This window comes from Saccopteryx leptura, chromosome 2, assembly GCF_036850995.1.
Source record: "Saccopteryx leptura isolate mSacLep1 chromosome 2, mSacLep1_pri_phased_curated, whole genome shotgun sequence".
In the NCBI taxonomy this organism is placed as follows: domain Eukaryota; kingdom Metazoa; phylum Chordata; class Mammalia; order Chiroptera; family Emballonuridae; genus Saccopteryx; species Saccopteryx leptura.
In genome coordinates, this window is record NC_089504.1 from 251,822,764 (window position 1) to 251,850,530 (window position 27,767).

The 27,767-nt window shown below is 48.5% G+C and overlaps 1 protein-coding gene across 2 annotated transcripts; it reads right to left on the reverse strand.

The window, feature by feature from the left end:
• Positions 1 to 300: 300 nt before the first annotated feature.
• On the reverse strand, positions 301 to 27,441 carry CD244 (CD244 molecule). Of its 2 annotated transcripts, XM_066365999.1 has the most exons (9): positions 27,219 to 27,441; positions 8,855 to 9,193; positions 8,503 to 8,775; positions 7,001 to 7,108; positions 6,562 to 6,629; positions 4,691 to 4,762; positions 2,229 to 2,294; positions 1,844 to 1,900; positions 301 to 487 (listed from the first exon to the last, which is right to left on the reverse strand). In XM_066365999.1, the coding sequence occupies exons 1-9, from the start codon at positions 27,280 to 27,282 to the stop codon at positions 449 to 451; spliced, it is 1,086 nt and encodes a 361-aa protein (XP_066222096.1). In that variant the 5' UTR covers positions 27,283 to 27,441; the 3' UTR covers positions 301 to 448. The 2 variants fall into 2 exon arrangements, with proteins under 2 accessions (XP_066222096.1, XP_066222097.1); XM_066366000.1 differs by lacking the exon at positions 1,844 to 1,900.
• Positions 27,442 to 27,767: the final 326 nt, after the last annotated feature.

Consider the following 27,767-nt stretch of genomic DNA (forward strand, 5'->3'; position numbering starts at 1 on the left):
AATTGATTTTAGAGAGACAAAGGAAGAGTAAGAGAAACGTAGACTTGTTGTCCTACTTAGTTATGCACTCATTGGTTGATTCCTGTATGTGCGCTAACGGGGGATCAAACCCACAACTTTGGCACATCAGGACAATGCTCTAACCAACTGAGCTACCCAGCCAGGGAAACAGCCTTGCTCTTTTAGCAGCTGTTATAAATCACTTTCAAAACAAAATATTAAATATATATATATATATATATATATATATATATATATATATATATATATATATATATATATATATATATATGATGTCCGTGAACGAACTCCCAGACTAGGAACTATTCTGTAGAGTCTCCCGTGGAATCATCATTGTGCTGATTCCCAAAGCAGATGCCACTGTGTGACAGGGTGAGGACGATGCATTCAGACAGGAACAAACGTTCTCCAGCTCCTTGTGGGTCAGTCAGGCAGGGTTCTCGGCTTTGGGTGGTATCTTTCCAACCTGCAGAAAAAGAAGTTCAGACCCTCCCACTAGGAGATCCCCATAACCACCCTGTGGGGCATGAATTATTATCCCCATTTAACAGATCAAGGGAACGAGGCTCAGAGTAACCAACTGAAATACAGGAAGGGTTTGAATCCAATTCTTCTGGCTCCAACTCCAGTAGTTGGTTATTATTATTATTTTTTTAACAGAGAGTCAGAGAGAGGGATAGACAGGGACAGACAGACAGACAGGAATGGAGAGATGAGAAGCATCAATCGTTAGTTTTTCATTGAGCATGCAACACCTTAGTTGTTCATTGATTACTTTCTCATATGTGCCTTGACCGTGGACCATCAGTGGTCCGATTAACCCCTCGCTTGAGCCAGCGACCTTGGATCCAAGCTGGTGAGCTTTGCTCAAACCAGATGAGCCCACGCTCAAGCTGGCGACCTCGGGGTCTCGAACCTGAGTCCTCCGCATCCCAGTCTGACGTTCTATCCACTGCGCCACCGCCTGGTCAGGAGGTTGGTTATTTTTAAGCACACCATGACTCCCTCTAGATTGCCCTGGACCGCAGTGTCCTCCGCAACCCTGGACTGTCCATGTGGCTTTGATGTGAGGCTTCAGTTAAAATGCCAAGACACCCAGCAGGAACCCATCCTCCCCTTCCTCGGAACCAATAGCAACACCATTGTTGGACTACAAGTGGAAGCTCCGGTGTAATGTGAGGCCAGTGGGGAAGGAGTGGGGTGCTCTCTATGCCTTATTTTCTATGGGTACAAATGGGAAGTACAATTATACTGAGTTTCACACATTCCATGGGGATCAAATGAGATCATTCACAGGAAGCCACTGGCAGGCCACCATGTGCACAGCGGACCTTCCATAAATGTTGAGTCACCACTTTCCATTTCCTAGATGGCCTGATGGAAACAAGCTCAGCCACCAGGCTCGGGGCACAGTATTCACCCCAGCAGCTCGACATCCCCTGTGTCCTGAAATGATTTGTTACTTACTAACTTTAGAAAAGCATGTGGACTTACTTATCCTCCCTTCTTTGATCCCCCAGCCCCACAAACACACTTGGAAAGGAGAGGTGCCCTGTGGGTGGGTGCCTCACAGCCAGGGGACCAGCCCGAGGAAAGCCCTAATCTGAAACTCAAGCTCCCTGTAAGAGTCAAACCCCAACACATGGGTTAGACCCTCACTCTCCCTGGACCTCAGGTCCCCCATCTCTAAAAGGAAAATCTGGATTGGAGTATCTCTAAAACGCCTATGACTTAAAGACTCTGTGGATGACTTCCTCACAAGTATACAACTTTCCAGCTGTGCTATGGGCACTAAACCCATTCAGGAGTCCCTGGTTCTTACTTCTTCATAGATGGTGTTATGAAAGGAAGGGTTGGGGTTCCTCTTCTTGGATCCAAACTGAAATTCAGAGGGTAAAGAGTGCTCAACATTAGATCAAGAAATGCCCCACTCCTACGTGGTGTGAGAGGTCACAAAACAGACTCCATGCCCAGAAACCCTTGAACTGCCCCACTCAGCTCTTCATCTGAGACCTGTTGTTTTCCTCCAAATAGAACTAGACAGCATCTTCACTGGCCTGTTACCATTTAAATACAGTCCTTTAACACAAGCTACAGGAACACACACAGTGGAAGACAACTCACTCAGAAGTGCTCACACACACACACTTTGCAAAAGCAGGTGGGCACGGACAACCTTCAGGAGCACCCACCCTGGGGGAGCTCACCTTCTGGCAGGGGTGCACTACTGAGTACAGTGTAGCTGCAGTGGTTTCTGATGTGGAAGCTGGAGGCTAATGAGAAGAGAAATACAGTCATGTCAGAAGCGTGTCTCTAGCACAACCCCAGAGAGGGAGTTCTCTCTTCCCCCTCCACCCTGCCCTGACAGGAGGCTTAGGTATTAGTTGAAAGAACCCTGGACTAGTCATGGAGTCAGACAATCTGGATGCTAGCCCCTCTTGTTAGGTCGCCAGAGGAGAGACACAAAAGCCTGATGAGTTTTACAAGAAATGTATGCATGCAGTTGTGAACAGGTGGGCTAGGACCCTAGTAGCATCTGCCCCAAGGGCCTGGGGATTTAAGCTCTTAGAGGGTTAGTGAGCAAGGCTAGCTAGGAGGTTAGTTTTGGCACAGTATCTTGGGGCTGGGTGAAGGGATGTGGTCCAGATGGAGGCTGGGTGAGGGGAGGTGGGACAGCAGGTAGGTTTGCTTAGATGGGAAGTTACAGTGAAATATAGAAATACCATATCCCTGACCATAGAACGAGTTTTGCAAGATTTGCAGATAAGTAAATGAAAAGAGTTCTGTAAAGGCCACAAATGCTCCCTAATGTCTAGATTCCGGAAAGCCCTCAGGATGCTGCCTTAACAACCTCTGTGAAAGGCCAAGATAACCAAGCACATTCTTTTGCTTTTTGTAAAATGCTTCGCTGAGCGCTGTCTCCCTAGATTGTTCCAATGATAACCGAAAGCCTGTTTCGCTTCTATAAAACTGCTTTGGTTAGGTGCTCACCCCTGCCCCTCGCTTCTTTTTGCCTTTCAAAGCAAACCCCTGAGTTCATTCAGGGCTGCGAGTTCTTTAGGATGTGAATCCACTTGTGGTCGCCGGCATTAAATTAAAGACTCCTGAATTTGGCTACTTAATTGTGTGGCAAAATGTTTGTTTCCTCGCTGTCCAGATATAACAATGGGAACTGCCCTGGTGCCAGATCCCTTGAAGTTTAACATGGCTCCATAGAGCGTTTTTTTGTTGTTGTTTTGTTTTTTTGTTTTTTTTACAGGGACAGAAAGAGAGTCAGAGAGAGGGATAGATAGGGACAGACAGACAAGAATGGAGAGAGATGAGAAGCATCAATCATCAGTTTTTCGTTGCGACTCCTTAGTTGTTCATTGATTGCTTTCTCATATGTGCCTTGACCATGGGACTACAGCAGACCGAGAAACCCCTTGCTCGAGCCAGAGACCTTGGGTCCAAGCTGGTGAGCTTTTGCTCAAACCAGATGAGCCTGCACTCAAGCTGGCGACCTCGGGGTCTCGAACCTGGGTCCTCTGCATCCCAGTCTGATGCTCTATCCACTGTGCTACCACCTGGTCAGGATCCAAAGAGTGTTTTTGGTAAGGGGCCCTACACCCGAACCTAACACCTCTCTGTTATTGCCCATTGAGCTCAGTTGGTTAGAGCATCTTCCCAAAGTACAGAGGTTGCTGGTTTGATACCTGATCAGGGCACTTATAGGAACAGATTGATGTTTCTATTTCTCTTTCTCTCTCCTTTCCTCACTAAAATCAATAACTAAAAAAAAAAAAAAAAAAAGGAAAAGAAAAGAAAGAAAGACAAAAGACCCTGGCCGGATAGCTTGGTTGGTTGGCACATCATTCCAGAACCTGCAGGTTACCCATTTGATCCCTGGTCAGGGCTCAAAACATACAGGAAAGGATCTATGTTTTTGTCTGTCTCTCTCTCTGTTCCCCTCTCTCAAATCAATCAAATAAACATTAAAAAAAATAAAACAGTTCCTTGTTCATTGCGCCAAGTTTGCAGGTTCGATCCCCCATCAAGGCACATACAAGGATCAGCCAATAAATGCATAAATGTGTACAACAAATCAAAGTTTCTCTCTCTTCCTCCCTCCCTCTCTCTCTAAAATCAATCAATAAAAAAATTTAAAAGACAGTTGTTTTGATGAGCATGTACTCTGTGTCTGTATTCTCTCCAACCCTCAAACTACTCCTCTATGATAGCAGTGACTATAATTTGCCTCATTCTACACATGAGGCTCCAAAAATGGTAACTAGCTAGCCCAAGTGAGGGTATTGGAAGAGAACAACACAGACCTGTTCTTTCCTGCAAACAGTTAGAATAAAAAGTGCACGGACCCCAAGTACTGGAAGCAGCAGGAAGAAAACAGAAGTTGAGTTCCCTGCCAGCTCCATTTGGCCCCACACGCTGGGAGTCAGGGAGGCAACATTCTGCGTCCGACCCCACAGCTCTGTTCAGCTGTGCAGACCTCAGACCGCTCTGGTCTTGTCAACCACCTTCACACAGCTGCACGAGGCCACCTTCTGCTGCGGGAGCACCAAGGTCTTACTCTGCCATTCAAGGGTGTGAGGTTTTCTTTGGGTTGGGGGGAGGGTGGTATGAGGAAGCCCCAGACACAGGATGGACTAGAATAGAGAAGCCAGAGTGGTACCTGGGACAGGATCATGGAGTAGATGGTGTTCCCTTCCCCGGGGGAACCTTGCCCCTGCTCCTGCTCCTGCTCCTGCATGAGGAATAGGGAAGGACACGAAATATTAGCAGACGGCTTGGTCCTGTGGATTTGGGTCAGGTGGGGAGAGACAGCACAAGGAAGAGGAGCTCCGGGAGCCTGGGTGGGAGCGGCCATCTGTCACCCAGGATGGGAGGGATGTAGACAGAGCAACTTGTGAGGCAGCTGTGAGCGTTAGGTTTGGGTGCAGCGCCCCTTACCAAAAACCTCTATGAAGACTGAGGCATGGCCTTGGTGGGAAGGACAGCATCATGTGACGCTGCTCAAGGGGTTCCTGTTACCTCTTTACTTTGGTAACTTGGAAACTTGCCTTTGCTGACTTTAGACAAATTTTGCCACCGATAACGGCACTGTGCTCAGAGTCTCACCTCCGGACACTGGGACTCAGAGGCTTTAGATCTCTCCAAGCCCCATGTCTACATCCAGCCCCGGTGGACCGCTCACCCTTGGAATCAAGCCAGCCTCCTGGGCAGCTCGGTGAAGCCCTGGGCCCAAGGCCAAAGGCAGTGCTTCCCTCCCTCGGTCCTGCCCCCACACTGGGCTGTGGTGGGATCACCACACAGGGGCAGAGTCAGGGACACCAGCTGTCCTGGGAGGCTGCAGATCACAACATCAGGCAAGAAACAGACACTGCTATTTTCTTTTCTTCCCAGATCTGTGTGAAGTATCTCCAGGAAGGTCACAGCTAGGCCCCAGTGAGAGCACAGGAAGCCAGAGGGTGAGACCTTTGAACAGAGCCTCGGGGACATCACGGAGAGACCTGGGAGGGATGAGGTCACAAGGGGACAGTCTCCTGACTCAGAAGCAGAGTGAATCCCCAATAGGTTTTTTTACCCTAAATAGTTCTTTGACCTATATTCTCCATCTCCTGAATCTACTGTGTTCTTCCCCAGGGAACGGAGGCCACTTGGAGTGAGCACTGGGCTCTGTGGCTGTGTCTCTGACCAGAGAATGGTGCTCATGGAAGAGACACACTTCCTTCTGTGTTCACACCCCAACACCCCATTGTGGGGCAGATACAGGCTGCAGGAGCTGCCCTGACTGCTCATCCTTGTCCCCGGGCAGCCTGAGGGAGACACCACATGTGACTTCCTGCCTTACCCTCCAGCCAAGCACCAGGCATGGTGGTGAGAACAGGGCCCTTTCTGTCCTCCCTTCCCTCCAGGCAGTTCAGGGAGGCACTGCTGGTCCCCTGGGCCTGTCCCCACATCCTGCCCTGCAGCCCCTCTGTGGTGTCATCCTCCTCCTCAGCTCTGGTGACACAGATGCTAGCTCACTGCACTGTGCCTTCTCACTCTCTCCAGCACCTCAGCCAGACTCAGGCCTCTTCTTCCCCAAGTGGTCGGGAACACAGGGCACTGAGCCGGGGATAACACTGCTCAGCTTCATCTGGCCAGGCCACCATCCTCCCCAGCTGAGCAATGATCAAGGGACCCACAGAAGTGAGTTTCATCTTGCTGGGACACGAGAATTTGTGATCAGACACAGAACACAACATGTTTGCACTTGTCCTGAGCCTCGGACCAGCCTCAGAAGCTGAGGGCCCCAGGGAGCAGAGGCTGCACTCCACGTGGCCACATCCTCAACAGGTGCAATTCTGCACCTTCATGCCCTTTTTTTCCTCTTTCAGTCTGTGGCCAGAGCTCAGACAGACACTGAGAGAGAGGGAGATGGTGGAGGGGACCGGGATCACCTTGAGAGGACAAAGAGGTTGTCCCTGTTTCAAATGGTCACCCTCCCAGGAGCATTTTCCAGACTGGTTGAGAGAGACCCCAGCCCTCAGGGAGCCGTACTTGATTGCTCCTGACTGGTGCTTTGCGGACATCTTCATAAACTGTCAGGAGCTCCTCTGTCCGGGGCTCTGTGTGAGGAGAGAAGCAGAATGGAGCTGCAGGGCCCAAGGGAAAGCATCCTGTCAGGCATGTCCCACTGTCTCCCCAGATGGCCAAGGCCCTGAGGAAGGTTCTGGAGAGGAAGCAGGTCAGTGCCTTTCTCAGGAGACCCAAAGCTCAGGAGCGCTGACCAGCCTGACTGCCCCCTACTCCAGCCACGGCCAGTAGAGCTGCAGGTGGGGCCAGACTCGGCATGTCTGGGGCCACCAGAAGGTGTGTCTTGGAGCAAAGGTCCAGCAGCCATGGCTTCCCCTGCCACTGTGTGCTCACATGTCCCCAGCACCGCCACTGGGGACCAGACAGCAAGTTGGGCAGCACCTCTTAGGGACCCTCCACCTACGTGACACCTTCCTCTTCCTCCTCCACACACAGAAGCAGGTGAGGGCGCCAAGGAACAGTGTGATTATGAGACTCACGATGATCATCAGAAGATGTAGGAGGGCGAATTCTGAGGGACACAGAGGCATAGGGTTAGAACTCAGACTCCTCCTCTCCCTTTCCACTTGTCTGCAGCGGCTGTCTCAACACCCACTGGTCTGCGTGGCTGCTCTCATCGCTCCCTGTGGACTCACAGTCACGGTTGTCTCCCTGCTCAACTGAAGGGCCTCCCCCAAGTGACTCAGGTTCTAAGTTGCTGAACTCTGTGCCCTCAGGCAACTTCCTTAACCTCTCTGAGCCTCTGTTTTCTCACTTTAAAAAAGAGATGTTATCTACACGTGGGCGTTAATCACATGATCTAATAAATGCAAAGAACAGTAAATGTAACATCTATCCACTGTTTTGTTTTTAACTCAAAAAACGTTGGCAGCACGTGTGCTGTGTGCCAAGCACGTCCTGTGTTTCTCCTTCCTGCGCATGCGGCCTTGACTGCTCTTCCTCGTGTGCACGTCTCTCTGTTCCTCCATCTCTCCTGCAGCCTGACGGATGACACCACTCATGGGGGGGGGGGGGGGTAAGTGTTGCAGGTGCCAGCTGACTAGGCTCTTTACAAACATTATCTTATTTAATCTCCACAGTCACTCTGTTCAGTGTTTATTCTTTTTTTAATTGATTTTAATTTATTGTGTTTACATAGATTCTAGTGTTGCCCCAAATGCATCCCCCCTCCCCTGTTCAGTGTTTATTCTTATCATTCCTGTTTTGCCCCAAAAATTGAGGCTCAGAGAGCTTTGTGACTCTGCCTGAGGTCACAGAGCTTGTGGTGACATGGATGATATGACCCAAAGACAGTGCTCTGGTCCCTCCTCATTGCTTCATTGCTCATTTCTTCCTTGCCTGTGACTACATGCTCTGTTGTCCCTCTTTGGCTATAAGTTCCTTGGAGACAGAACTGCAGGTTGTCTGTGCCCAGGTTGATGTCGCAGTAAGTCTTATTTACTAATAAACCGGGGTGCGGGGGAGTTCTGGTGACTCAGGAGAAGCACAACAATACAGCGAGAATGTTGCCAGGTGCCCGTGATCGTCTTGACGCTGCCACGACCCGGGTATTGTTGTATGGAGGGGACTACCTCTCAGGGACTATATGGTTTGGGGAAGGTGTCACTCAAGAGGAGGCAGCAGGTCTCAGTAGAAAAAAAATCACCAGTAGCCAGAGCCGGGCTGTCTCACCAAACTAAGCTTTCCCTATATGGACAGACACCCACCTTCCAGAAGGAGATTCCCGGTGGGAATTAAATTCTTCCAGGCTACGACAGGCCTGACTGCACAGGACCTGTGTGCTTAGAGGCCAAGGCCCTGGGGAGGCAGCCAAGGGGTGTCATCCCCTGACTGTCCCTTGCACGGGAGCCTGGTTACAGTTCCAACGCCCTCGGCCCCTGTTGAGGCCCAAAGCGCTGTACTTACTCCTGTGGGCATCCCGACAGGCCTGGCTGAGTGTGAGGGTCTGGTGTGCCCAGCTGACGGGGTTGCTGACGTTGCACATGTACACGTGCGAGTCAGTGGCATTGACCTGCTCCTCCAGTTTGGAGAGCTCCCGGATCTGCTCACTTCCTCTGTACCAGGTATAGCTCACATCGCCACCTCCATCTCCTGGGACCAAGCAGGACACGGTCACTTGGCACTTCCCTCCATCCAGGGCCTCCACCTTCTGCTGCATCTGGGGCCTCTTGACAGGATCTGGAAGCAGAGATTCTGAGGAGGAAGGGCAGGAAACACAAGCCCTAGGGGAGTCCGGAGCACTGTCCTGGGCACTCACCAAACACAGAAACATTGCACTCGTGAGTCAACATCTTCCCCTCCTCATCTGTGACCTCCAGGATGTAGTTACCGCTGTCTTGCTGCTGAGCTGCCTCCATGATAAGACTTAAGGTCTCAGTCGAAAAATTAAGTCTATTGTTGAAACGATGATTACATTTCAAAGTTGGGTTCTTTACACCAGACTCATTTGTCCACTTGAGTATCACACAACGTTCTGGCTGTGAACGCAGCTGTGCCTTCCATTCGACAGACTTTGCCCTTGTCTGTGTGCCAGGGGGCTGTACCCTCAGAGATGCTCCCGAGCGACCCACCACAGGTACACAGGAGTCGGTGGAACCTGGGAGAGAGAAACCAGCCGGAGGGGCCGGAAGGCTGTTAGCCCTGAGCATGTGGGCAGCTGGATGTGACTTTCCTTAAGCCAAGAGAGTACGGCACCTATGGGAAGGCCAGACCTGCAACCCTGAGAGAGCACATCCTTCACCAGCGTCCCTGCTCCCCAGGCTCTGAGGGAGCCCACGAGCCGCTGATTAAGGCTAACACCTCCTTACTATGGCAGTGGTCCCCAACCTCCGGGCCGCGGGCCGGCACTGGTCCGCAGCCATTTGGTACCGGTCGCAGAGAAAGAATAAATAACTTACATTATTTTCGTTTTATTTTTATTTAAGTCTGAACAATGTTTTATTTTTAAAAAATGACCAAATTCCCTCTGTTACGTCCGTCTAAGACTCACTCTTGATGCTTGTCTCAGTCACGTGATACATTTATCCGTCCCACCCTAAAGGCTGGTCCATGAAAATATTTTCTGACATTAAACCAGTCCGTGGCCCAAAAAATGTTGGGGACCACTGCACTACGGGACAGGCAGGTTTTAAATTCTACAGGTTTTCACTTCACAACGACCCTACAAGATTCTTATCTCCATTTTACAGGTGAAGAAACACACTTAGAAAGAATTTAAAAGTAACTACCCCAAGTTATACAGTGAGAAGGATGAGCTTTTAAAACCCAGTCAATTTGGCTTCAGAGGGTGAATTCTCAACTGCAGTGTTCTACATAAACGGAACATCTGATGTGGCGTCCTCCCTACAGCACCAAGGTGACCACTAGTGACCAGCGGTGACCGCTTCAAGTTCTGAATGCTCGGACCCAGCAAGGGCAACTCTCCACACTGAACCCACGGCTCCTCTCTCTGCTTTCCCATAAAGCTGGCTCATAACGTCCAGGAGACGTTGGCACAGCAAACTGTGGTTATTCCTCATTAGTGTTTGCCTGGTTTTTGTCACTAGAAAGTCTCCACAAAAATTGCTCCATAGAATAAATAACTAGAAAGGGAAGAGGAAATGTTCACAGTCTAGGCACATCCCAGAACCTCCCCCCCTCCCTCTGGATCAAGACGGGGATCCACGTGATGAAGTGACATAGGCTGTTGTCATTGCTCACTGTAGTGTGGTCACTGCAGTCAATGACAATAAGGAAAGGGAGTGTCCTGTGGCCATTTTGGAAGGAAAGTTATGTGGCATCCCATATAGTAAACAAGGCAGGAAGTAAACAAGTCTGGCTGGATGGGTTGGGGAGGGTCAAGGAGAATTTGAAGGAGAGATTAAGAGATGAGAGTTACACAGACAGATCTGTTAAAGTGGAGGATATTGAGACAAAAGTGATGGAGGGGGTACTTTCAGACATCCACATGCATTACAAATGCACGCAGTCTCAGCCACACCTTCGCCAACCCCCCATAACCCCACAGACACTGAGCAGGTAATTGAAGAATCTGTGATTATTATTATTTTTTTTTTATTAAAAGCTTTTTTTAAAAAAAATTTTTTTTAATTTATTCATTTTTAGAGAGGAGAGAGAGACAGAGAGAGAGGGAGAGAGAGGAGAGAGAGACAGAGAGAGAGAAGGGGGAGGAGCTGGAAGCATCAACTCCCATATGTGCCTTGACCAGGCAAGCCCAGGGTTTCGAACCGGAGGCCTCAGCATTCCAGGTCGATGCTCTATCCACTGCGCCACCACAGGTCAGGCAACCTGTGATTATTATTTGGTTGATAGAACATGTTTCTTTGAACGTGACACCCTGAGGTTGAAGCACATGGGGTTTTGGTTTCTATTCACACCCGAGGACTCGAAGTGGGTCTGCCTGTTCCCACTCCAAAAGCAGAGATTGTGTCACGTGTGTCCCTGTGGTCTTCAGAGTACACCAGGAAACAGGCCAGCACACCAGACATCACACAGAGACCCAGTGACACAAGGGAATGGAAAAATAAATAAGCCTACAGAAAGGACACATACTGTCATCATCACCTATTCCATCTTCACTGAGTCCCCATGATAACCAGAGCCCTGAAGTCAGAGCTCTTCATGCCTAAGACGTGGTTCCTGATGCCCAGAGTTGTGATCTGGGAACAGCTCACACTCTTGTTCCACAGTGTATGCTTGTTGGCAGAGATACACGATCACCTAACGCAGCTCTTTCCAACTTTTGTTACACTTGGGGACTGGTGAAGATAAGAGAATTATTTCAGGGACCGCTAAGGCAGAAATAAAAACCATTATTTGTATTTTGTGCATTATCTTTTAATTATAATACTGTAAAATGAAAATTCTCAAAAATAACCAGACGAACAGTAAAAAATATTTTTAATAGAATATGACTTACATTTCTAGAGAGCAAAATATATTTTTTGCCTGGCTGGGCGGTGGTGCCGTGGATAGAGCGTCAGACTGGGATGCAGAAGAACCCAGGTTTCGAGACCCCGAGGTCGCCAGCTTGAGTGCAGTCTCATCTGGTTTGAGCAAAGCTCACCAGCTTGGACCCAAGATCGCTGGCTCGAGCAAGGGGTTACTTGGTCTGCTGAGGGCCCGCGGTCAAGGCACATATGAGAAAGCAATCAATGAACAACTAAGGTGTCCCAATGAAAAACTGATGATTGATGCTTCTCATCTCTCTCCATTCCTGTCTGTCTGTCCCTGTCTATCCCTTTCTCTGACTCTCTTTCTGTAAAAAACAAAACAAAACATATATATATATTTCTTGATTTTAGAAACAGGAGAGAGAGAAAGGAGGGAAGGAGCAGGAAGCATCAACTCATAGTTGCTCTCATATATATGTGCCTTGACCAGGCAAGCTCAGGGTTTCAAATTGGCGACCTCAGACCTCAGCATCCCAGGTTGGTGCTTTACCCACGGCACCACCACGGTCAGGCTGCCAGTGCTTCTTTGCAACAATACTTGGTAACTGAGGCTGCAGTTTTGTTTCTGAGAGGGGAAGCATTTTATCAACATCCATTTGGTTTTTATTTGTGATAGGTTTCATTACATCATTTGACACAAATAGGTAATAAAAAAGACAATTAAAAATTAAATAGCCTGGGCCCTGGCCGGTTGGCTCACTGGTAGAGCGTCAGCCTGGCATGCAGAAGTCCCGGGTTCGATTCCCGGCCAGGGCACATAGGAGAAGCGCCCATTTGCTTCTCCACCCCTCCCCCTCTCCTTCCTCTCTCTCTCTTCCCCTCCCACAGCCGAGGCTCCATTGGAGCAAAGATGGCCCAGGCACTGGGGATGGCTCCTTGGCCTCTGCCCCAGGCGCTAGAGTGGCTCTGGTCGCAACAGAGCGACGCCCCAGAGGGGCAGAGCATCACCCCCTGGTGGGCAGAGCGTCACCCCCTGGTGGGCGTGCCGGGTGGATCCCGGTCGGGTGCATGCGGGAGTCTCTGTCTGACTGTCTCTCCCCGTTTCCAGCTTCTCATCTCTCTTCGTTCCTGCCTGTCCCTACTTATCCCTCTCTCTTACTCTCTCTCTGTCTCTGTAAAAAAAAAAAAAAAATAGCTTTGTAACTAAGAGATGGATATTCTTCTTCCAGTGATATTCAACACTGTGACAATTGTATTTCATGTTTGGACACCAGAGTGACATCAGGAGATAAATCTATGAGTTTTTCTTTCTCACAATGATTTAAGGAACAGGAGTTGATATCTTCTATGAATGGATTATTGACCCAGAGTTTACCTTTACCTCATTTTCAGGGTAATAATAGTAAAAGCTTTGAGCTAATACTTTTTTTTTTTAAGAGACAGAGAGAGTCAGAGAGAGGGATAGACAGGGACAGACAGACAGATACCAGCTTGGGTCCAAGCTGGTGAGCTTTTGCTCAAACCAGATGAGCCTGCGCTCAAGCTGGCGACCTCGGGGTCTTGAACCTGGGTCCTCTGCATCCCAGTCTGATGCTCTATCCACTGCACCACCGCCTGGTCAGGTTGAGCTAACACTCTTAAACTGTTGGTTCATGCCTGACCAGGCAATGGTGCAGTGGATAGAGCATTGAACTGGGACACAGAGGACCCAGGTTTGAAACCCCAAGGTTGTCGGCTTGAGCGCAGGATCACCAGCTTGAGCACAGGGTCACTGGCTTCAGTGTGAGATCATAGACATGACTCCATGGTTGCTGGCTTGAGCCCAAAGGTAGCTGGCTTAAAGCCTAAGGTCGCTAGCTTGAGCCCAAGGTCGCTGGTTTGAACAAGGGGTCACTCACTCTCCTGGAGCCCCCCAACACACCCCACCCCTTTGGTCAAGGCACAAATGAGAAAGCAATCAATGAATAACTAAGGTGCCACAATGAAAAATTGATGCTTCTCATCTCTGTCCCTTCCTGACTGTATGTCCCTGTCTATCCTTCTCTCTCTTTCTAAAAAAAATGTTGGCTCATTTTATTAAATATAAAATTTTGATTGATGTCTGCAGTAATCAAAAAATCTCAGAAGGCCCTGGCCGGTTGGCTCAGTGGTAGAGCATCGGCCTGGCGTGCGGAAGTCCCGGGTTCGATTCCTGGCCAGGGCACACAGGAGAGGCGCCCATCTGCTTCTCCACCCCTCCCCCTCTCCTTCCTCTCTGTCTCTTTCTTCCCCTCCCGCAGCCGAGGCTCCATTGGAGCAAAAGATGGCCCAGGCACTGGGGATGGCTCCTTGGCCTCTGCCCCAGATGCTAGAGTAGCTCTAGTTGCAACAGAGTGAAGCCCTGAATGGGCAGAGCATCGCCCCCTGGTGGGCGTGCCGGGTGGATCCCGGTAGGGCGCATGCGGGAGTCTGTCTGACTGTCTCCCCGTTTCCAGCTAAGGAAAAATACAAAAAAAAGGAAAAAAATCTCAGAAAAGTGGGAACATTTCTACATCTTCTTCCTGTATGCAACTTTCTCCAAGAACAATCTTTGAATGCATCCATTTTATTTTATTTTATTTTATTTTATTTTTTACAAAGACAGAGAGAGAGTCAGAGAGAGGGATAGACAGGGACAGACAGACAGGAACGGAGAGAGATGAGAAGCATCAATCATCAATTTTTCATTGGGACACCTTAGTTGTTCATTGATTGCTTTCTCATATGAGCCTTGACCGCGGGCCTTAAGCAGACCGAGTAACCCCTTGCTCAAGCCAGCGACCTTGGGTCTAAGCTGATGAGCTTTGCTCAAACCAGATGAGCCTACGCTCAAGCTGGCGACATTGGGGTCTCAAACCTGGGTCCTCGGCATCTCAGTCTGACGCTCTATTCACTGTGCCACCTCCTGGTCAGGCCACTTTATTTCTTCATGTAAAAATGTTTGTGCTAAACCCCTGAAGAGAAATATTTAGCTTATTGAAGAAACTAAACATATCTACCATATATGCAAGCTTAACATCCATTCTTCATCTAACAAAAGCTTTACTACTACAGAGTTTCACTCTTGCAGAAAAATGTTTCACTTCTCTCAGCTGGATAAGGTGTTAAAGAGCCCTTCCTCTTGAGAGCCAGCTCACTTCCTATAGAGAAGGAGATGTTGGTGTTGTAAATCTGTGCTTCCACATAGTGAAGAGCTGGGAGCTCAAACCTCAACTATGAATATAATCAACAATCTTCACTGTGTCATTCATCCCTGTGATCAATTCAGGGGAAAGTTTATTTGCAACTAAATGCTGCTAGTGAATCATACAGTTCTTGGACAACATTTCTGGATGTGCAACATCTATTGTTTTTGCAAGCACCCCTGAGTACTGTCCAATCATGCTTGGAGCACCATTCATACACACTCCAATGCACTCTCCCCCGTTCAAACCCTTCACTTTCAAGTACTCATTAGGAGCCTGATCAGGCAGTGGCACAGTGGATAGAGCATTGGACTGGGACGCAGAGGATCCAGGTTCGAAACCCCAAGGTCACCGGCTTGAGTGTTAGCTCACCAGCTTGAGCACGAGGTCGCTGGCTTAAGTGCAGGGTTGCTGGCTTCAGAGTGGGATCAGAGACATGACCCCGTGGTCACTGGCTTGAGCCCAAGTTCGCTGTCTTGAGCAAGGGATCACTCGTTCTGCTGTAGCCCACCCATCAAGGCACATATGAGAAAGCAATCAATGAACAACTAAGATGCCACAACCAAGAATTGATGCTTCTCATCTCTCTCCCTTCCTATTTGTCCCTCTCTCTGACTCTCTCTGTCTCTGTCTAAAAAAAAAAAAAAAAAAAAGGTACTCATTAGGAGCATTAAGTATCTCTGACCTAGTGGTCTGACCAGGTAGATGAAAACAACTGAGTAGTTCTAAAGTCTTTATCGTCAATGCACCCCATGAAGCAAAGTAGAATAGCATGCTTGCCCATGTCCGGTGATTCATCAAGTTAAATGGCAAAACATTTTGATTTCTTTATCTCTTCTATAATTTATTCTTCAATATTGTTAGCCATATCAACAGTTCTTCTCTGAATTCTATTGTCCAAAAATGGTAGTGACTCAAGATTTTGTGCGGCTTAAGGACCTAAAATTTCCCAAGTGACATCTAACACTCAAGGCTCTACTAATTCTTCACAAATAGTGAACAGTTTGCTTGACCAGGCGGTGGTGCAGTGGATAGAGCGTCGGATTGGGATGCGAAAGATTCGAGACCCCAAGGACGCCAGCTTGAGCGCAGGCTCATCTGGTTTGAGCAAAAGCTCACCAGCTTGGACCTAAGGTCGCTGGCTTGAGCAAGGGGTTACTCGGTCTGCTGAAAGCCTCTGGTCAAGGCACATATGAGAAAGCAATCAATGAACAACTAAGATGTCGCAACAAAAAACTGATGATTGATGCTTCTCACTTCTCTCCATTCCTGTCTGTCTGTCCCTATCTATCCCTCTCTCTGACTCTGTAATAAATAAATAAATAAATAAATAAATAAAATCTTTTTAAAAAATAGTGAACAAATTTCATCTTCAATATTTTAAGGGCAGCTAAGTAAGACACTTGAAGCAGCAATTTGTTACTAGTCATTGTTTTCTTCATTTGAATTTTCTGACTTTTCATTTGGTTGTGTGATCTTTCAGAATAATCCAGTGGCTTCTCAATATGATTGCCATGTTTTGAATGTAAATGATGACTAAATTTGGAAGGTTTCACCTATCACCTGACAGAATTTAAGAACATACCACACACAGAAGAGCCATAGTAATAATTCACTACAAGGTACTACAGTGAAACCAGGTTTTTTGTTTTTGGGGTTTTTTTTTGTATTTTTCTGAAGTTGGAAACGGGGAGGCAGTCAGACAGACTCCCGCATGCACCTGACCAGGATCTACCTGGCATGCCCACCAGGGGGTGATGCTCTGCCCATCTGGGCCATTGCTCTATTGCATCCAGAGCCATTCTAGCGCCTGAGGCAGAGGCCACATAGCCATCCCCAGTGCCTGGGCCAACTTTGCTCCAATGGAGCCTTGGCTGTGGGAGGGGAAGAGAGAGACAGAGAGGAAGGAGAGGGGGAGGGGTGGAGAAGCAGATGGGCGCTTCTCCTGTGTGCCCTGGCCGGGAATCGAACCCGGGACTCCTCCATGCCAGGCCGACTCTCTACCACTGAGCCAACCAGCCAGGGCCTGAAACCAGGTTTTAAATATTTCTTGTCATACTGCCCAACAAAGTTTCCTTTTCTTTTTCTTTCTTTCTTTCTTTTTTTTTTTTGGAAGGTGCAAGTTTCTGTTGCACCTTCCAAATTATCAACACATTTCTTTTTCACTGTTTCTTTTAAACTTGAGCACTAGTCCTTGGTTTTCTTCCGGTGTGATCACTACTTTTCTTTTGACTATTGTTTTCACTTTTGAAGATTAAGCTCTTTCGTTTTTTATTTCCATTTTGTGGGGTTTAAATTTTACAGCACAATTACACTAAAACACACAATAATTTATTTGCAAATAATATGGATGCAAACAATATGAACAGGCGAGTACATGCACAACTATTTGCACAAGCATGAAAATATACTACTAAGAAAGGGAGGGGGTCAGAAATGAAAACAGGCAACAGATAAAGTTTTATCACACTGTGCACGATAGTGCATTACTGTGCAAGCTGGTGCTTGGTTTCCAAATTCCACATGTATGATACATTAAACACTACATAAGTTTGTCCAAACACTATTTGCGCAAGTGTGAAATAAATGAACTACAGAGAAAGGGGGTGCGACTTAGAGCCTGCGCATAACCTAGCCGGCCAGAAACAGAAACATGCAACAAATAAAGCTTTATCTTACTGTGCATAACAGAGCAACAAGGTACAAGCTGGTGCTTGATTTCCAAACTCCACATATACAATGGATTGAACACTACATAACTTTGTCCAATGCTTTTTTTGTCTATTGTGCATGATTTATAATACTCTGCATGGTGTTAAAGGTTGTTCTATGCAACAACCTACAAGTTACAAAGATGTCTAAGACAACCTCAGTAGTATTTTCATCAGTGATACAGCTGATGAGTGGCTGTCACCCTGAGTATAAGAAATTCGACTAAGATTGTTGGGTGTATAATCTTCATACAACATCAGGATAGCTAACATTTTTGTGGACCAACATGAAATTTCTGGCAGACCATTCACTGGTCCACAGAGTGGTTGAAAAACACTGACCTAAGGAATTTCTTAAATTGGTTTTAGAGAGCGAGACAGAGAGAGGAAGGGAGAGAAAGAGGAGGGTCAATTTGGTTTCTTCATGTGCACCCCTGGGGAATTGGGAAGAAGCTCTAACCAACTGAGGCACCAGCCAGGGTCTCAGCAAAGGAATTTAAATTCAGATAGTGGAAGGTCAGGTAAAGACATGCTAACCCACACTTCCACTGAGAATAACTAAGAAAAAGTGGGCAAAATATTAAAGCACATTCTTTTTTTTTCTTTTTAATTAAAAAAAAATTTTTCTGAAGTGAGAAGCAGGAGGCAGCAGACAAGACAGACAGACTCCCACATGCGCTCGACCAGAATCTACCTAACCAGCTCACCAGGGGGCGATGCTCTACCCATCTGGGCTCCATTGCAACCGGAGCCATTCTAGCGCCTGAGGCAGAGGCCATGGAGCCGTCCTCAGTGCCCCAGCCAACTTTTGCTCCCATGGAGCCTTGGCTGTGGGAGGGGCAGAGGGAGATAGAGAGGAAGGAGAGGGAGAAGGGCAGAGAAGCTGATGGGCGCTCCTCCTATGTGCCCTGGCCGGGAATCAAACCCAGAACTTCCAATCCGCAGGCCAACACTCTACCGCTGAGTCAATCGGCCAGGGCCTAAAAGCACATTCTTTTTTTTTATTTTTTATTTTTATTTATTTATTTATTTATTTATTTATTTATTTATTTTAATAAAAGCACATTCTTGAAGGCATCAGAGAGCTACTGCAACAGTGAAACGTGAAGGGCCAGGATCAGACAGAAGGACACTCAGAGAAGTCAGACTAGCAATTTTTACTGCTGTTCCCGGGAGGCACCTTTTGATTCCATATAAAGCAGCTGAAAGGCAGCTCAGGGAGCTTACAATCAACTCAGAAGGAGTCTAGGGACTTTCTCTCAGGAAGGGGATACACCTAACTGCTTCCAACGGATACACACTAACTTTACAAGCAAACAGACAGAGACCAGCTCTCACAGACACTCAAGCCCAATTTTGAATCATCTCAACCCTGAGTTGGATTAAAATGCTCTAGAATCTCTAGTATTTCTTACTAGAGGCAAATATAAATTATTCCTGGAGAAAAAGAAATCAACCAGAGCATTGAATTATCTATAAAATTTTTATCTATATAATGCCCAAAAGGAAACAAAAAGTAAGCAGGCCTGACAAGAGGAAACATGTCCAAAAACCAAAAGAAAACACAAGCCACAGAAACAGACTCAAGGGGCCTCTTGCTAACAGAGGTATTAATCTCAAGCTGTAAAAGTAATTGTGTTTATTATGTTCAAGAAAATAAAATATGTGTTTGCAGATTTGAGCAGAGAACTAGTGTGACAGAATGCAAAAAAAAAAAAAAAAAGGCCATTCCCCTTGCTGCTCCTGGAATTGGGCCTTTTTAATAAAATGCAGCAGAAATCCTGCCATTCCAGCAGTGAGCAGCGGTCTGAGGAGCCCACCACGGTCCCACTTGTTCTCGTGGATTCCTGCGTGTCCAACAGGTAAGGACACCGAGACAGCTGCTGGAGCTGGGAAGGAGGCACACAGGCAAGAAGGACAGGAAGAAAAAGCAATCCGAGAGAGATCAGGGACGTGGTCAGGGATGAGCAGTCCCGGTGACCTCCTGGTGAAGCAGGGATGTCCAAGCCCGTGGGGAGGGACGGCCGCAGAGAGGAGAGGGAGCACTGAGCTCAGAGCAGAGGCTAGTGTGGTTGTTTACGGGAGAGCTGAGGTCGCTGACACTAGGAGCCCTCACTGGCACCCGACATTGGGGAATTTTGGTAGTGGGTTTGGCAGAGCCCCTTCTGGGAGGAGGAGGGCATAGGCGGATAGAGATGGCAACCGTGGAATGGGACCTGCAGAGATGATCAAGGTTTGGAATCACCTCTTAGGAAAAGGGGACAAGCTGTGGCTCAGACACAAGGGTTCCCAGGATAATGAGGGCCCAACTGAGATCACAGGTTCTTGTCCTGTAGTTGCTCTTTGTTGTTGAATTTTCTTGTGTGGCCTCAACAGACCAGCGAGGGAGAGAGGCAGGGAGGGAGGGAAGGAGGGAAGGAAGGAGAGAGGTAGGGCAGCTGCAGTAAGATGGGGCTGGGAGGGCCTGGGGCCTGGGCCAGGTTGTGGGGCAGAGACAGTGAGAAGCATCCAGGTACTGGGCACTATGATACCAACAGATCTCAGCCCTGTTCCAGAGGAGTGGGCACAACAAATGGAGAGACAAGAAATGTCAGCATGAAAGGAAAATTTCACCACAACCCACAAGGCTTATGTGCTCAGAGAGAGCCGGAGCCGCCCGCCCCTGACGCTGGGGCTCAGGGGGAGAGGCTGCAGCAGGTTACTGGGCAGAGGAGGCCCCAGGGTGTCGCTGCAGTGGCTACTGCTCAGCAGTTTCTAGGCCCCTCTTCCGGTGGTTGAGAGCGAATGGGGTGAGACAGTAACTGCAGAGGAAGGGCACAGGACAGCTAAGGGGGCAGCCTGCATGGAGGATGGTCAGACGGACAGTCTGAGCCCAGAGCCAGGAGCTGCAGCCTCCAGAGCTTCCTCTGACCTGGATGTGCTGGTACAAGAGTGAGGCCCGACCTGCAGGGGGTGTGCAGGGGGAGCCTTAAAACAGTGCTATTTTCACCAGCCAACAAAGTGATGTTGAGTTTCCCTCAGCTCAGGGTTAGGCCTAAAGGCTCGAGATGAGGCCGCAGAGGCATTCCTGCTGGGGTCTGAATAAAGAGAGCCCAGTGAAATTCCAAAATGCTGGGCTGGGCTCGGCCCCCATAGAGGCAACATCCTAGAGCAGGTCCCGTGCTCTCCGAGCCCGTGTCCAACCACTCCATCCCTCTCCTCTGCTCTGCCCAGCCCCATCTGTGGGGGCTTCATACTGACACCGTGACTCCTCAAGCCATGCAACCCCTTACCTCCATCAAAGTGACCCAGCCCACAGCCCACTCTTTGCATCAATTATTGAATCATCTCGCTCATGACACTATCATTCTCCAAGCTAACAGGTGCATTGCCTTTAACGGTTCCATTCAAACCCTGTGTCTTCTACCTGTGTGCAGGCAGCTCCCTCTGCTTAGATTGTCCTCCTCCCTCCTCCCAAACTCCTACTTATCCTTCTAGGCCCCTTCCCCAGTGTCCACACTCAGGAGGAATCTCCATTTTCCCAGTTCCCTTTGTTCTATAGACACAGCTTGCCTGTGAGCGACCCTCACTGAGCACTTTCTGTCTTCCCTGCACTCGTTACTTCACAGACTATCTCACTCTGCCTGAAGATTCTTAAAGCTCATCCATATCTGTTTTATCTTTGTTCCCACAGAACCTCGCACAGTTCTTGGAATATAATAAGGGCTTAATAAAACTGTTTGATTAATTACCTGATTAATTAAATTCCAGAATGCATCTCAGTTAACTCACAGAAATGATTCTAATGTAGGACTTCCAGGCAGAAGACCAGGGAAGTCACAGAGATATGGTTCCCTGGGCTCCTGCATTTCCTCTCCCAAGTGCAGGCCTCCGAGCAAACAGCCACTGGAGAGCTCTGGGCAACACTAGGCTCAATCACTTCAGAACACAGTTTGGCAGCCTCTGCTAGAGGTGGGCTCACATACCCCATAACTCTGCCCTGGAGACATACCTTGTACGCATGCATGAACTAAAAGTGCATACAAAAAGCTCATAGTATTGAATAGCATTATTACAAAAGAAAACCCAGAAGTGACCCAAAGTGTCCTCAACAGCAGAATGGATGACTAAACTATTGTGTAGTCAAACAACGAAGCTATGGGAATGATCAGCTACAAATAATAGTGCAGATCATCTCATCAGATGTTGAACAAAAGAGACCACACAAGAGTACCTACGGCATGATTCCATTTTTTTTTTTTTTTTTTACAAAGACAGAGAGAGAGTCAGAGGGAGGGACAGACAGGGACAGACAGACAGGAACAGAGAGATGAGAAGCATCAATAAGTTTTTCGTTGCGCATTGCAACACCCCAGTTGTTCATTGATTGCCCTTTCATATGTGCCTTGACTGCGGGCCCTCAGCAGACCGAGTAACCCCTTGCTCGAGCCAGCGACCTTGGGTCCAAGCTGGTGAGCCTTTACTCTAACCAGATGAGCCTGTGCTCATGCTGGCGAACTCGGGGTCTCGAACCTGGGTCCTCGGCATCCCAGTCCCACACTGTATCCACTGTGCCACCACCTGGTCAGGCATGATTCCATTTATATACAGGCAAAACTAATCTGGAGTTAGAAGTCGGAGCACTGATTGCGATCCTCAAAGAGGGAGGAGGACATGGATGGAAGAATATGTGTGGTTCATTCAGAGCTGCGTCCATCTCAAAACGACTCCTTGAGGTGCACGTTTATAACTCTGTGTACCTCTGTAAAAGTGTGTGTTTATGATAACCCCATGGCTCAGCTGTCCCTGCAGGATTTATACAGAACTGGGTTCCCTCCACCCTGGTCCTGAGTTTTCTTATCCCGGGCTCTCTCCTGAGCCTGGCTACCTTACCATTCACATTTTGAGGAGGAGAAGAGCAAAATGACCCCAGCCAGAGAAGCCACAATCAGTGATTCCTCCTTGAGAAGTGACAGTTCCAGCACCATTTGGATGACCAGCCAGCAGCCCTCACAGCGGGACCCTGAGATGCTGCACCTGCCCTGATATCTGTTTGCAGCCTGCAGTGTGTCTGTCCTTTGGGGTTTCCTCAGAATGCACAGCCAAAAGCTGAATTTAGGTTCAAAGTCAACTTTAAGAACAAGGCTCACTCCTGTGGGCAGTGATTTGAAAGTCTGGCTAACCAACGTGTCTGACCCAAAAATCATCCCAATCTGCCTCTGAGATGCTTGAAAATAATTCATCATTACTCAACTAATATGTTTCATGCAACCTGCTGTGCTGGATACTTTGTTGCACACAACTCACTGCTGTAATTATATATTGATTTGTGTGACAGACATCAGCTCTGTGAACAAAAGGCCTTCCCACCACTGAACCCTCAGTACCTAACCCAGGGTCCAGTGCAGCTGCTCAAAACACATCCAGGGAAAGAATGGGCATGGAGAGAGAGATGTTACAGTAAAAACAATTAGAATAGCCTGACCAGGCAGTGGCACAGTGGATAGAGCGTCAGACTGGGATGCAAAAGACCCAGGTTCGAGACCCTGAGGTCGCCAGCTTGAGCACGGACTCATCTAGTTTGATCAAAAGCTCACCAGCTTGAACCCAAGGTCGCTGGCTCAAGCAAGGGGTTACTCGGTCTGCTGAAGGCCAGCGGTCAAGGCACATATGAGGGAGCAATCAATGAACAATTAAGGTGTCGCAATGCACAACGAAAAACTAATGATTGATGCTTCTCATCTATCTGTCCCTGTCTATCCCTCTCTCTAACTCTCTCTCTATCTCTGTAAAAAAAATTAAAAAAAAAAACAATTAGAATATGTCACAATGTGATGCAATATGGTTACATGCCTTGAATACATGTTTCTTTAAGTTACAAATGTCGAGGTCTCCCTAAGAGCCCGGTTATGACCATGAGAAACCTCAGAAAAGAACCACACAGTAAAGCTTTATCGTCTAATCTTAAGATTTTCTATCAAACTCACTTTCTATTCAATTAAGTAGTCAAGGAAGGATTACTAAATAGTCTCTCTTCCTGACTCTGATTAGAAAACTAAGTGGAATAAGTGTCCCCTGCCCACACAGCGCTGACATGGGGACTTGGGAGAACTCACTTTCCAAGAATTTTGTGTACAGAGTACACTGGGTCCCTCTCCTATGCCCATGCACATATCCTTGAAGCAGGCACCACACTGACGCGATTCCACACACGAGGAACTGAAAAACAGGAGGTCACTTCACATCCTCAAGGCCATAGAAGTAGCACATACTCTCCCCAGGGCACAGATAAACTCTCACTTCATTCATTCTTTAAATAAATATTGAGAATCTCTGTTTGCAGAATGCTGTTCTGTGTGCTGAGGATGCAGCCGTGACAACACAGACAGACACCCTGGCCTCGGAAACACTACATTCTAGGCCCTGGTCAGGTAGCTCAGCTGGTTAGAGTGTCGTCCCAATACACCAAGGCTGTGGGTTCAATCCCCCGTCAGGGCACATGCAGGAATCAACCAATGAATGCATAAATAAGTGGAACAAGTTCATGTTTCTCACTCACTCTCTCTCAGCTTCCTTTCTCTCTAAAATTAATAAATTAAAAATAAAAAGGCACTGCATTGTAGTAAAGAAGAGCAACCTGACCAGGCGGTGGCGCAGTGGATAGAGCGTCGGACTGCGATGCGGAAGACCCAGGTTCGAGACCCCGAGGTCGCCAGCTTGGGCGCGAGCTCATCTGGCTTGAGCAAAAAAAGCTCACCAGCTTGGACCCAAGGTTGCTGGCTTGAGCAAGGGGTTACTCCATCTGCTGAAGGCCCATGGTCAAGGCACATATGAGAAAGCAATCAATAAACAACTAAGGTGTCAAAACAAATAACTGATGATTGATGCTTCTCATCTCTCTCCGTTCCTGTCTGTCTGTCCCTATCTATCCCTCTCTCTGACTCTCTGTCTCTGTAAAAAATAATAATAATAAATAAATAAATAAATATATTTTTAAAAATTAAAAAAAAAAAAGAAGTGCAGAGGACCCCAGGAGACAGAAAATAAATAAGTTGGCCCTGGCCAGTTAGCTCAGTGATAGAGCATCGCCTGGTGTGTGGATGTCCCAGGTTCAATTCCTGGTCAGAGCACACAGAAGAGACCATCTACTTCACCCTTCCCCCTCTTTCTTCTCTCTCTCTCTCTTCCCCTCTGCAGCCATGGCTCGAATTGTGGCACTGAGTATGGCTCTGTGGAGCTTCCGCCTCAGACACTAAAAATAACTCAGTTGCGAGTATGGCCACAGAAGAACAGAGCATAGTCCCCAGATGAGAGTTGTTGGGTGGATCCCAGTCGGGGAGTATGAGGAAGTCTGTCTCTCTGCCTCTCCTCCTCTCACTCGGAAAAGAAGAAGAAAAAAAAAAAGAAAAGAAATAAGAACCAGGATAGTTGGTAAAATGGAGCACTGCCGAGAAGAATGAGCAGAGGGGGGCAGAGTGCGGCAGGTGCCAGGTTGACCTATTTGTGGGAAAGCCGTCACTGACAAGGTGGAACCCTGTGAGGTTGAGGGAGAAAGCCCAGTGGTGAGGGGGGTGCCGCATTCCAGTGAGAAACCTGAGCTGGGACCAGCAGGCGGTGCTGCTGAAACACAGGAAGCAGTACATGGAAAACACAGGGAGCAGCACATGTAGGTGGTGGAGGAGGTCGGAGCGTGCAGACTACCATGACTCTGCATGAGGGAGCGGCCTGGGGAAGATGTTGAGAGCTGAGGAGTGACATGACCTTTCTACATGCATCTTATGTTGATTAAATCCTCCAGGAAACCAAGTTTTAAAGAAAATATTTCACTGTCATGTCTCCTGCGGGGATGCAATGAAAAACAACATCACTTCTGGGGTATTCTTGCCAAAAAGTACATAGCCTGAATCATACGAGGAGATGCCAGACAAACCCAGACTTGAGGGACCTCTACAAACAACTGACCTGTGATCTAAAACATCAGTGTCATGAAAGACAGAAACAGGTTGGGGAGTAGTTGTAGATTAAACATGACTAAAAACGTAACAAAGAAATCTAATATATGATCCTGATCAGATTTCGGATCAGGAAAAAAGTAATGCTGTAAAGCACATTGTTGGGATAATTGGTGACGTTTCCATGTGGACTACATATTTGATGGTGTCACTATTAAGGTCACTAAGTTTGATCATTGTGATGATGTGATACAATGTGGTGATGTTCCTGTTCTTAGAAGACAGGTGCTAAATGTTTGGGGTGAAGGGGCATTATTCTCAAACGGCTCAACAACAACCACGATTATTGTCCATTTGAATGCACACACACGTACATATGGACAGAAAGAGAAATAAAACAGATGTGGTTAAATGTTAACAATGAGTGGGTTCAGGTGAAGGAAATACAAGAATTTTTTTGTACTATTCTTTTTTTTTTTTTTTTTTCCTTTCTGAAGCTGGAAACGGGGAGAGACAGTCAGACAGACTCCCCCATGCGCCCGACCGGGATCCACCCAGCACGCCCACCAGGGGCAATGCTCTGCCCACCAGGGGGCGATGCTCTGCCCCTCTGTGGCGTCGCTCTGCCGCGACCAAAGCCACTCTAGCGCCTGGGGCAGAGGCCAAGGAGCCATCCCCAGCGCCCGGGCCATCTTTGCTCCAATGGAGCCTTGGCTGCAGGAGGGGAAGAGAGAGACAGAGAGGAAGGAGGGAGTGGGGGTGGAGAAGCAAATGGGCGCTTCTCCTATGTGCCCTGGCCGGGAATCGAACCCGGGTCCCCCGCACGCCAGGCCGACGCTCTACCGCTGAGCCAACCGGCCAGGGCCTGTACTATTCTTACAATTCCTCTGGAATTCCAAAAAATTATCTCAAACTATAAATTTAAAAATTAAAATAAAGAGCGGTCTCAGTCAGCGTGCACTGGGCCAGCCCCAGTGTCACCTACATGTTGGCCAGGGGACAGCGCAGGCCGGACACAGGGTGGGGATGGGGGTCGCCCATCCTGTCACCCAGCCTCACCTTCTCAGTCTCAGCCTCAATCTCTGTCCCTCTAACCCCAAAGCCAGCCTCTGATTCCCACCAGCCCTCCCTCGGCTTTCTAACGGACCAGGCACTCTTGTGCCTCAGTTTCCTCCCTTTATACCCACTGTGCACCCTCTCACTTGCCTCACCCACAATGCCCCTTGAGCAATCATCAGCTCAAAGTCAGGCCGATGAACTCCAGGGTTGAGGAAAGAAACGGCCTGCAGCTGAGGTCCCCCCACAGTGGACATCAGCCGCCTGGTACCTGGCTGACGGCCTTCGGTTTGCTGTGAAGTGTCTCAATACTGTATCCTCTTGTCCCTTCCTGCCCTGACCCAAGCCAACGTTCCCTGAATAATTCTCAGGCTGCCGTGGCCTTTGTGCCATAGCCTTTGTGCTGCAGGGGCAGCTGAGGGGTGAGGGGCCAGGCTGTCCACACCCATCCCTCCTGGGGGCTCAGCTTTCTTGCCTCAGGGAGCAGTCTGTGGTCTCTGGGCCACCCAACTTCTTAGAGAAACCCAAGCTCAGGGGCCAATGTTCTTTCTGCTGGCCTCCTTTCTCCTTCTAATTAGAAGCCATTTCCTTGGCCTTTCTTACAGCAGGCAGGAAAACACTTCCTCCCACCAGACACAGAGGTCAACTGAAGCCTGAGGCTGCCTGGCAGATGCTTCTCAGGGCCCCTCAGCCCTCAGCCAGCCTGTCGCACCTGCCAGCAGCTGCTCAGCCTCAGTGCAAGGTGCCATGAGCCACAGCAGTGTCAGGGTCTGCCTCCCTGACTTCCTGTGGGCCATGCAGCGCCCATGCAGGCGGGGACCCCCTCACCTTGGCTCAGATGTCCCTTGAGGAGGAGAAGGAGGAGCGTGAGGGAGAGGGCTGGTGCCAGCATCCCCACAGGGCCTATGTGGGTGGTCGGGCTTCGTCCAGCAGACACTCCACTCGGTGGGCACAGGCCCAACTGCCACCGGCCAACAGGAGGGGGACAGGACGGGAGCCACAAGGCCTCGCTGCCGGTTCAGCCACAGTTTCCTCAGCCTGAGACTTTCTCATTGACTGAGAGCTAACACGGCTGTTGAGATAAAAAGCCACAGTCCCTGGACGTGGTTGATGGTTCCCACCAATTACATTTGTGACGTTTGCCTCAAGTGGGCAGGGTTCAAAGTGACTCACAACCAGCTTTAAAACCCTGTCCTTCGCTCTCCCAGCCTGGCTGCTTTGCCCAAAGGTAGATGTCCCAAAATTGTCGGTTCTCTTTATCTCACGGGCTGCATGGGAAAACCCACATGGGAACTAAACAGCCATTATCCTGGACTGCCCCATCCAAACAGCACTGTGAGGGGGGAGGCGCGGAGGAGGGTATGGTCTGAGAAGTGG